General features: G+C 40.9%; 1 protein-coding gene and 1 long non-coding RNA gene across 2 annotated transcripts; one reads left to right on the forward strand and one right to left on the reverse strand.

Moving 5' to 3' along the window:
- Positions 1-762: 762 nt before the first annotated feature.
- Positions 763-5,314, reverse strand: LOC117941721 (probable E3 ubiquitin-protein ligase MID2). The gene is made up of 2 exons (XM_034866756.1): positions 5,035-5,314; positions 763-3,530 (listed from the first exon to the last, which is right to left on the reverse strand). Exons 1-2 carry the CDS (start codon positions 5,150-5,152, stop codon positions 2,977-2,979), a joined length of 672 nt encoding a protein of 223 aa, XP_034722647.1. The 5' UTR covers positions 5,153-5,314; the 3' UTR covers positions 763-2,976.
- A 125-nt stretch (positions 5,315-5,439) lies between these two features.
- LOC117941733 lies at positions 5,440-8,303 on the forward strand. The gene is made up of 3 exons (XR_004655966.1): positions 5,440-5,542; positions 6,223-6,327; positions 8,196-8,303. It is a non-coding gene; the product is annotated as an uncharacterized LOC117941733 (long non-coding RNA).
- The last annotated feature ends 3,699 nt before the right edge of the window (positions 8,304-12,002 follow it).

Here is a 12,002-nt window from a genome sequence, read left to right on the forward strand (position 1 = left end):
GAGGCAATTAGCGGGCAGAAGCGATCTCCAAATGTACTGGGTATGGTTGTTGTGGGGTGGGGGGGGGTGTTTGGTTTATTTTGACACCTCTGGGAGGGAACCTATGTGGTTCGAGGGTGCAGTCTCCATCATTGGGCAGCAATAAATAGCTTAATTTCAGGATAAAAAATAAATAATTGGATTGACAAGTTATTATAATTTCAGTCAGATAAATGTGGGCCAAATGGATATGATGCATCCTGAGCTGGAGGGTGTCAGATCTTTAGGTATGGTTTGGAAAAAAAAGTATTCGGATTTCTTTTTACTCAGCCTACTGCAATGCAATAAAATATGTAGGCTACAGCATAGTAGGCTACATTATGAATTGCCCCCTTTTTATGTGTTATGATAATACAACTCGTGGATGAATGTAAAAGTAGCAATATCACACTTTAAATTTGAATACTCCAATAGGCAACAAATCAAAACCCTTATTCAAAATCCTACTTAAGTAAAAGTACAGTATTATTAGCTAAATGTAAAAAAACAAAAGAACAACGGCTTCTCTCACTGGTATAAATTGAATTATTATGCATACAGTGTAAGCAGCATTTCGGGTGTTAGCCATGGGATTATTCTGTTGGGTTGTTAAACTATTACAATAAATTGTATTTTATACACTTCTTTTACGTTTTCCAGGTAATCTATAGCCAGAAGAATATGTGTAGTGAGTAAAGAAAAAGTACTGAGTGGCACAACATGTAAATACTCAAGTTACTATAGTAGGCATAAGCCTTCTTGAGTAAGTGTAGTTAATCTACTACTGGGATGCACTACAAAGTAATATTTCCCTTTCAAATTAATAGAAATACAAAGAGAGGACAAGATTACTCGTTGCTTCTTTCAAGGCAATCCAAAGTGCTTTGCATAAGACATCAAAAGCATTAAGACAAGACATGAAAGACAAAAGAATATACAGACACATAAAAAAGGTTTAAAAAAACGAAGTAATATAATACAAACATGAGAGGAAAAAATGCAAGACGTGAATAAATATCTTGATGAAGTAGGCCTTTACAATGGAAATGAAGTAGGTCTATACAATGGAAAGACTCAAGAATAGTATTAGAAAAGTACTTGAGTAATGTTACCACTACACCTCGCCATGGACTTCATGTTCAGAAAGCCAGAGTAGCCTCAATTTGACATTGCCAAATACATGGGCCCACACATGTGCATGCGTTTCAAGTCTTCTCCATCCTTCCTGGAAAACTCCATCTTTTTTTTCTTTCTTTCTTTCTTTCTTTCTCTCCCTTCTCGGCTCTTTGAAATCGGCATAACGCCCCTCTCATTTCTGTTTACAAGAGTCAAATTGCTTCCACACACTGTGTTCCTAGAAGCCGACAGATCTGCAGAGAGAGAGAGAGAGCCGCGCCAAAGGCGGTCACGGCACACGCATTTTTTACTCGCGCGGTAAATAACTCGAGCGTTAAACATCAACACACAGTCATCCTGATGAGTGTACTGAGAGGCGACAGTCTGACAAGCTTCTCTTTGACTCATCGCTTATTTCTTTATCTGACCCGCTGCTTAACTGATTTCGTGCATGCATGAAATAAATGAGGCTCAATGGAAAACTGGCCCAACTCCAGCTGCTGTACTCGTCCTCAGAAGAGCTACTACTGATTAATGCTGGGTTTTTTTGTTGTATTTTGAGCATTACTGTTGTCTTACAATGAGATTAATAGTTTAGCTGGTCTGACTAAATACTTGGAGACTGCACCTTTCAAAAAGGCAGTCATTGAAAAACAGACAACAAAAGTTGGAGGGACTTCTGGGCCTCCATTATAACCATAAGGGGTCGCAGGAGAATATGAATGAAGACCATGCCAAGTACAAGGCACCAGTGGTTCTTAGAATGGGTCTCAAGCCATGGTGAGGAAGGAGAAAAGAAGGAAAAGTTTACTTTCACTATTTTCTTTGCCAAAATCGCTCAAAAATAAATCTGTGTCTTACATGCAAACAAAACCTGGGGTCTGTGGAGCTAAAAGTCATGAGACACAAGAGGAGGGTTAAGTTGCTGAAAACCCTTAATTAGGGTTCAAATGTAAATTTTTATTCCACATCTGAAAAATGTGCCAAGATAATTAATGCGTCTCTGTACTGCAATCAGTATTCACCGCTTCTAATGTAAAATAGCAGCTCAGTACTACTTTAAATCAAATTCTCAGATGGTGTGGCCTTAGTCAGTTAATGTATTTAGAGCTTCTTGGCATGAAAACTGTTGGGATTCCTTCTTTTTTTTTTTTTTTTTTACCAGGTCATCACCTGCTGTCTTTAATTCATGCATGCTGTTTTCTCTTTCTCCCTCTCTGTTCTCTTGCTCTCTGCCCCCCCTTTTGAAGTCTTTGGGAGCCCTGGGGGTTTCAAAGGGTCAGTAAAGGGCAGTCCTACTGTCCTATCGAAGGCACGGCCGTGGGATAAATCTATGTTACCACCTGTCCTTGCTGCTCTGTGTCAACACCGCTGGTGACACTGTACTCACACCTCGTCATCTCACCCCCTGCCCCTTGTACATTGTTCCCTCTTGTTTACACACACACACACACAAATGTGACTGAGCAAACACTTGTACTCTGAGTGGTGCTTGTACCCACATACACACACGCAGGATGGTGTGCAGTTCTATTGTAGGACCCCTATTGGGTGACAACCGCCATACAGAGACAAATCAACAAGTCCTGCTGCTAAAAGCCCACAGTTTCCTCACAATTCACATTACAGAGGACTCTTTCTGGCTCGATCCAAAACCAGCAGGGGTTGTTTGGTTGAGAGAAAGGGTTGTGTCCTGGGGAGGGAGTCAATTGCTGGTCTGGGGTCACGCAGAGAGTGGAAAGAGGCAGCCATAAGTCCTTCAAGATGAAAAATTAGCTTTTCAAATGACAGCCAAAGATCAAACCACTCAGAGGAGCGGTGGGTGTGCTTCTGATGCTCCCATTAAAGACTTTCTTTTTCAGTCCCAGTTCCCTGTCCTGCTTTTCCAGAGGGAAACATCCCAGGAACCCCCAGATCTGGAAGGGACGAGAAGGTGGAGCAGGATGATCCTAAACTGGACACCAGGCCTGAGTCTGAGTCCGACACAACCAGCTCCTCAAACTTCTGTATCACTTTCCTCACTGATTGAAAGGGAATCTCCCTGTGCCACCGTCCTCCACCAGCCCCACAAGGTCCCCTGTAGGCAGAGTCCTTACTGAGGAACACATGAGGAGGCGGGGGGAGGCCACAGCGCAGCTTCAGTCGACCCTGGCCCAGGCCCAGAGCTGGGAGAACTCCAGAAGGGTTGAAACTCGTAGGCAGTGTGGCTAAGTGCTCCCGGGTCAGAGGGTTGTGGAAGCTCAGGGCGCCCCCTCCGATGTTAAGGAATACACCGATGGTTTTGATCTGAGGCGGGACAGTGTAGAGCGGCTCTCGGCTCCCATCATACACTGCACTAAAAGATGAGCCCTGCCTTTCAAGCCACCAGCTGCTGGAACCATCCAGTGAGCTCACACCTGAGAGACAGAAAGGGAAGTTTCATGTTCACTACGTACATTTGTTTTAGAAAACATCTTTCTAAGATTTTGAATCCGCCTGTCCAGCAGTCGCAGCCCCCTCCCTCTGACATCTCCCCATTTGAGTATGGATAGGACCTGAGCAGCAGTGTGTATTTCAGGCCTGTGTGTATAGTGTGTTCTAACAACAGTAATTTCCCCACGTCGGCAGTGGAAAACGAAATAGAGAACCTAGTACAAAAAGTAAGTTTAGGTGAGTGGAGTCGAGCCGTACCTTAAGGCCTTGGTTTTGCTCTATTGTTCATCTCCAAAATGTTTATAAGTAGCAATGGCCGAATGAAGCTTGGTGAACCAGTGTCTTTATTTCTGAGCCCACTAGATGGCACTCTCTGTTCAACAATTGGTTGAGAACATGCAGAATTGCAGTGCCTTTCTCTCAAAACAAAGAGCGCCATCTAGTGGACTCAGAAAATAAAGACACTGATCCACAAAGCTTCATTTGGCCATCACTATTAATAAGGTTATTAGGGACCCGAGTTATGTAAGAGTCCTATGTCTTTTCCACTGTACGTTGCTTAAAGCAAGTAATGTTGTGTTTGGTGGTATTGTACTGTAACTGATTCTAGAACTGAAGGCAGTCAAAAGAATAAAGAACTTTCACATGATCGCTTACTGTTGGACTGTTACAGTAACTACGCAGAGCAGCGCCAGCGTTTCAGGTTCAACGCATGTTTCTTTGAGACTTTAATGACAGCAACATAAGATTGGAAAATCATCACAAATGATGACAAGGATCATAAAGTCAGACCGTTAAAAAGCTAAATAGGAGCATGAATGTGACAATGCTAATTCAGATGACATGAGCTTGACCATTAAACGGTGGGCCGCTGTTTTGAAGAAAGACACTTTTTTGGCATCGGTCGGACATACGATGTTAAGATCTTAAAGTTGTAATGCGTAGTTTTTGTTGCCCCTGTGAGGAATTCTAAGGAATTCTAAAGAACTCTCGGCAAAAAGTTACGCACTAAAGCTTAAAAGACAAGTGTTTTTAAATATGATATGGCTGGTGATTTCCAAATGAAAACTCATTTCATTCATTTTGAACCACCTTTTTAAAGAACTGCATCAAGTATGCCATTTTAGCGCTCAAATTTTCTTTGGCATTTCTTTATGTTTAACTCAAATGAAAGCATCTTGTCTTACCAAACTAATCAATGTAAAGTTAAACACAAGCAGCAGATATTAGAACAACTTGCTCCAGTAATTTTACCATATAGAAATCACTTTTCGAAAGTTTCTTAACTAATGATGACGGTCTCCCAATGGCTTAACAACATGGTGGCACTGTGAACTATGGAGCTGTGTCTGATGACGTGTGCATGTGTGTATTCCTGTGAGTGTGGGTTTAAACAAGCACAGTCTTGCTGACTAACAGTTAGGGTTTCTGGAAGCAATAATCATGCTGGCATCGAGCCAACCAAAACAAACTTAACAGAGTTCTCACCGATTCTGTAGATGGAGCTGTTGCAGACATCCACCTCCCAGTAATACTGTCCTCGTGCAATGACAACATCAGCGCAGACCTGGGGGAGGGCCAGCGTAACCCTGGGGTCAGAGGTCATCGATCTCCTGACCGTGGTGTCCAGTGGTGGGCCAGGAGGCTTCTCTCCATGGTAGGTGACGGTGAGAGAGGAGTGGGAAAGATGGAGGGATGGAGGGACATTTAAAGGGTCCAGTGCAAAACATAGTCCTAAAATAGACCAGAGTAGAGGGTAAACATATGTAAGATGATAACATGTTTGGCTTTTTTTCATCATAGTAATTCATACAACCAAATAGGTTGCTAATTTTCTATTCATTTTTTGGGGTATTTAAAGCATCATGTATGATTCCTGACCAAACACAGACTGCTCCATCTCCTCCTCTCGCAGGTCTACACCGCCATCCACTGGTGCTATTAAGGAACTGGCAGCACTGGACCCTGGGTCAAATGAAGAGAGTGTACAGATTCTGTTGGTTTCCATGTCTACAGATCACTACAGGTTTCTGTCCATGCATTACTATACTCACCATGTGAACAGCTCTGTGCTGTCATGTCACCTGCACCCCCACAGCATGCGTCCCCCTAAATACAGTGACATTATGGGATGGAATGCAAAAAGAAGTAGACATAAGTTGTGAATCTAAACCACATGTTGCATAGAATTAAATTATGTATTTCATGTAATGAAAACTAAAATACCTGCATTTTTATTTGCACAATAATACTCACTTAGAGTGTAGTACTTTCAAATTAGCTTTTAGAAAAACAATTGTCCAAAGATAATTTATATTTTATCCCAGCAAAATGATGATCCTGGGCTAAAATGAATGCTTTGACATTTTGGTAAAACAGTTTATAGTTGACCTTTTTCTGTATTTTCCTTACATTTTCGTCCCTTATGTTTCTAGCTCTAATCCCTGTTCTGCACTAGGTGTAGTTATTAGTCTTTATTGCACACAAGCCTTTTTTGAGGCATCAACAGTACACCACCCTACATGTCAATGCACACATATTGTATGAGCATTTGGCAAATAACACATTTACATCTTTAGATATCTCTCCTTAGTTTGGATCTCTTTACCTGCACCTGTTGAAGGTGATCTTCAGATGCTCCCTGCTTTGTGCCTGTCTCCCTGTTGACACTTGCAGGACTCAGGGTGGGATGTTTTTGGAGACAGGAAGTTGCAGATAGCCAGGTCCAGCATGGCAACTCTACAGGATGTTGACAGCATGGGCACAGCACAGAGCAGACAGGTAGTCTGACATTACGGTGATGAGACTGGTCTGATCTTACTCCCTCTCTAGCTGCTATGCAGGGAGCACACATGGTGTGAGAGCACGGCAGGAACAAGAGGATGTCATAGTCCTGGTTGCAAGCAGGACAGCAGGGGAGCTGCTGCAAACAATCTTTGTCTTCTGGCTCTTCTTCCTCCTTGTTAGACTTTCCTGCTTCCTCATCCAGAATCTTCTGCTCCGTGTTTCTCCTCCAGGGATAAACAGTCCTCACTGACATCACTGGCAATGAAACAATTTCTTTAAATTCCATTGCTTCTTTGACTTTCTCATATCATGTCTTGTGAACAAATTCAGCAAAGGAAATCTCTTCGTCCACATGTTTCCTCAGACATCCAGTTTTGCTTTAAGATTAAGACGAAGGCCCAACAACAAGAAACAATGGGAGAAAAACAAATCCCATTCTCTCAGAAAAGGGACACCTTATTCAAAATAAAATCACAAACATCTTCTAGTGAGTAGAGATATCCCTCTGTTGCAAAAAGGAGAAAGTTCATTCTTTTCTAACAGACATTGGCAGACTGCAGGATAAAAAACCTGTGTTGAACAGATACTAGCAAATCCTGCTGTTGAGCCATCCTCTCTGTCTCCCCGCTGACTGTTGTGGGTGTGATAGGTAGAATGGCCAGAGAGCAGATAAAAGACAGAGAGAGTGGTAGAGAGAGAGAGAGAGAGAGAGAGAGAGAGAGAGAGAGGAGCCCAGCCTTTTAAAAAGTACTCATTGCTTGGTGTTGCCATGGTGATGGCTCTTCCCATAGAGACGCACAACTGCAAGATAATGTGCGGCATAGAACCCTTGTGCACACACATCTAAATGAACAAAGAGCTCATTACTGCCATGAGCACGAGCCACGCCACTTAGATGAAACCTCTTTAATACCGGTGTGTAGACCACACAACACACATTTTCTCCTCCTGTGCTGGATGATCCCCTGTTCAGCTCAGCTGCACCTCCCTTATGGAGGATTATACACTAGTGTGGCCCACCCTTAGGATTTCATGATGTGAATGTTGAATAACATTGGGCACAGCTCTTTGTTATTCACTGCTGCTGAGAAGGAGGCGGCTCATTGTCCACATTGCCATGTAGGGGGAAGATCTGTGGTCAGCATCGGGCTTTCATATGGATGGCAACAAATGTAGCACTTCCTGGGTGGATTGTGTGAGAAAAAATACACAATTGTAGTTTTGAATATTTCATGGGATTAATGTACAAAACTAGTAGAAGGTAAAACAACTAAAGCCTTATGTATTGTAAGTATGTATGACCAATGCACCCACGTAGGAATGGGTTATAGGTTATAGCGGGAAGTTGACTGCTGGGACTCATCCCCTGCATAATAACTGTTAGTTACAAAGGGAGAGATCGGCTTTCACTGCTGTTTATACACACTTATAGTGGTGTAAACGTGTAATTTGGATGTCAAAGGAGATGTTACATGCTGTAGATTATTTTAAGATTAGGACTATAGAATGCTTCAATCCGTTAGGTTGTTCCAAATTTTGTATTAGTTGCACAGACTGGCTGTTATATGACCTATATTCTCCAGATTGTCTTTCCTTGCAACACGTCATTCATTCATTAAGTTTCACCTTTCACACATTTAAAAGTCTGTCATATGTGTACGGGAATGAATACTTGTCAGGGCAAAACATGTGGGTGGCATTTTGGCAAGTTAAAAGTATGGAAATAGCTAACAGGTTAGATACCTCCCATGTGTCGAGTTGGACTGAGGACAATAAAAGGGGAGGATAAAAGAAAAAATCTGCTGCCGCAAAAAAGAGCAACATGGTAGCTGGTCAGGCATCTCCGCTGGGTGCTCCTCTAGGACTCCTACTACTGCTGCTGATAGAAGTGATTTGCTCCCATCTACCTGTGGTCCAGGCCAGTCCCACTGACCTTTTAGGCAACCGTCAAGCCAGGAAAAAGATGGAGAGAAGAATTGAGAGGCTGAGGAAAGCCATGGTGAGAAATTATGCATTTATATTAATATAAAGGTATAATATGCTATACTTTTCTACACAACATAAACATGTATAGACTAATACAAAAGTAGGCTAATCACTCTCATTCATCACTTGTGACCCATTTCAAGTGTGTGGTAGTGTCTGTATCAGAGACCCTGACCTATGCCTATGTTTACTATTTTCTGCTTATTTTTGTCCCCCTAGGATGTCTAGGGGTGTTAAGAAATACAGGGGTGTGTAATTCCCATTCTCATTTCTAACTGCCACTTTGGCATCTAACTGCCTTACTGTGCGAGACAATGAGTAAGCATTGTACTTTGTCTCTCTCGTTCTCTCTCGTTCTCTCTCTCTCTCTCTCTCTCTCTCTCACTCTCTCTCTCTTCTGGCAATGATCCAGGGAAAAACAAGGCCCAACTTTGAACACTATACATATTCTACCTTTAAGACAGTAGAATCCGTATAAAAACAGTTTAACATCCCTTCAACTTTCCTAGTACATTTTTGAAATAAATCAAACTTTTTTGGATCTGTAGTGATCGGGCTTGAAATTCCTTGTTGATTTTGCTTTTTGTGGACTTTGTTAATGTACTCAGGCTGGCTGTGTGGGTGCAGACCCGCTGCCTTATCCTGTACAGATACCATGTGTTTCGCTGCATAAAACAGAATGGGCAAAAAAAACTGTAAGTAGATACTTGTACACACATCTTCCATTTGTCATTCAGAAATTTGGCAGTCGGTTGCAAAAACAGCAGCATGTGTTTCGTCTTCTTTCTTTGTCCACTGCTTATGGGCACTTCAATTTAAGGTTGTGCTCATTCTATACTTGATTTTACAGTCTAATAATATGCTATTTTTGTTGACATTTTACACATGAAACATGTGGTCTAAGAAGCAAAACCTATCCCCTCTACATTCTGTTAAAAAGTTACTTTGTAAATGGTGCACAAACTGACCTCATCAAACAGTGGAAGTGGCACCACATAAACAGTTTAGGTTTAGGCGACAAAACGGCTAGGGGAAGATTAGGAAAAGATCGTAGTTTGGGTTAAAATATGTACGTTTATTACATGACTGACCAACCTAAACACTCCTCAAAGCCTTGGCATAAATATACATGTTTGATGTAGTTTCATTAATCAAGCCTTAGAAGCAAAACTATGGCAGGAAATATTTTGGATGTATTACCAAAGACGTCCAGGGAACAACGTCTGTTGATTTGCTTGCCAACTAACGTATTTACAATGTGCATCAGTCATTGTGAGCATGTTAGTATCAGGATGTTAGCATTAAGCTTAAGTAAGCCTCACAAAGACACCAGCATGGCTGAAGACTCTTAGTCTTGGTATTAAAATAACTGACTTGGACTTGAATTGCCGTATCAAATACTAGTAATTAATAGTGCTAAAATATGACTTTGTATTAAACCAGTCAATTTCATTTCACATAAACATTGTGACAGAGGGTGCAAATGGAAACACTATTGTTCACCCACTGGAAAGTGATGCTGAACAACAATTTGGTGAAAAAAAGAGGGAAAAAAGGCCTGGATAAACAATTAACCACTATTGAGATATTAGAAACTATAAGTGCAATGAAGGCTGGTAAAGCAGCAGGGCCAAATGGCCTCCTAATTGAATAATATGCAGTAAAGAAAGATCTGCAACTCCGCTTTATGAGATGTACAGTATCTAGAATCCTACAACAGGGCTACCTCTCGGCCTCAATGAGAGGCCTTAATCATCCTGGGCATCCTTTTGGGCATCAAAACAACACCTCATTATGAAACTATAGCACAAACAAACTATGAAGTCATAATGAACTCCGCACATAAATCTATAGAAAGGTGAGTGCCCCCACCTGTATCTATGGTAGATAGAACACACATATTAAAAAATGAACATATTGCCTTAATTCATGTATTTATTTACAAAAATCCCTCTCGTGCCACCTGCAGGATAGTTTAAAAAACTCCCAGCACTCTTCAGGATATTTATGGAACCATTTCTAAATGCATTGTTTAAAAAATAAATAAATTATATGTGACATTTTGTGTGTGTGTGTGTGTTTGTCCAGCTCCAGCAGAAGCGTGCCGAGGTGGCTGGGGCCCTCCAGGTGTTTCAAGATGGAGTGCAGGGGGCGAAGAATCAGTCCACATCCGAATGTCAGACCTCTTTGTTGGAGAAACTGGGTGACCACATCAGAAATTATCTGATTATCATCAACAGGCTTCAGATACAGGTGAAACACACTAGGACGAGTACCTCAAAACTCTAAGTGGTTATACGCCGTGCATTGTAGTTGTGTATGGTACACGTTTAACATGTTATGAGAGAGAGAGAGAGAGAAAGCGAGAGAGAGAGAGAAAAATGATAATTAGTGAATGGATACAAAGAGTTTGGATAAACCATATGACATTTTTACTTATTGACATATTCTGGTTATAAGCCTTCATTTGATACTGTATTTTATATGTTTATTAAATTGATTACACTTTTGGGCCCTTACAGAATGATACAGTGCCACCAACTCATTCTGCAGTACAGAACTGTTCCAGCCTGAACAGTACTAGTGAAGTGCTCAAACAGTACGGAAACCTACTCAAGGGAAAGCTGGAGCGCCTTCTTATTGACCTCCATGATCAGGCTGCCAATTCAGAATAGTGCATCAGTGGACATTCCAGGGTGGGTGTCATGTTGAAATGTGTATTTGGGGACTTTTATAAACCTTTTCATTTTATAATACTCAATTAATGATTCACATGGTTCCAATTTAAGATACTATGCATTTTCTTTTTAATTTTGAAATGTGTTTGTTATTTGTCATATGATACAAGATGAATAAGGAATGTTATTTTGAGTCTTTTTTTTGCAATGTGAACATTATGGTAAAAGATGCTTTCAAGGCAACTTCTAGGGGCGTTAAAACGGCCTTTTATCACCTTTAGCAGTATTATTTAAGTGCAGTTGTTTTTCCAGGAAGATGCCAAGAGACTAAGAGAAGGATGATTTTTTTTATCACCAGCAGGCTTAATAACAGATGAGTGCATATTTAACGTTCATCATGTTTTATTAGAGATCTTTGAGGAAATATCAGTGTTAAAAATCTCAACACATCTCTTCCTACTGTACCATGGGTAATAAGATGATGCTAAGAAGATGATGCTGCTATAAAAAACAAGCAAAAAAAAAACAATTGCACGCCCATGTCGGATGTGACTCTGTGTACTTTGGCTCATTATGAGTTAATGTTGGTACTTTATGTTTTGAATTTGTACGTTCATAGTTGAATGCTCTGTTTGGAAGTCACGTTGGATAAAAGTGTCAGCTAAATAAAATGTAATGTACTTTAATGAAGGTATGTATGCACACTGAGTGGTTGTTCATCTGCATTACTTTTATAATTTTTTTAATAAATATTTTTTTAAATAAATGAATGCTATATTGAAGTTTTTTTTAGGTATTTATAATTCTTGTAAAATAATCTTACTTTGTGTGTGTGTCTGTGTGTGTGTGTTTGTGTGTGTATGTGGGGGGGGGGGGGGGGGGTGATGACTTAAATTATGAATAACTTAAATTATGAAAGCCACAGAGGCAATTTCATCATTATTTCACAATACAGAAGTGAAAGAAGAAGAAGAAGAACCAAGGGTGCCGGACCCAGGGTGGAAA

Source organism: Etheostoma cragini, chromosome 3, assembly GCF_013103735.1.
Source record: "Etheostoma cragini isolate CJK2018 chromosome 3, CSU_Ecrag_1.0, whole genome shotgun sequence".
NCBI lineage: Eukaryota > Metazoa > Chordata > Actinopteri > Perciformes > Percidae > Etheostoma > Etheostoma cragini.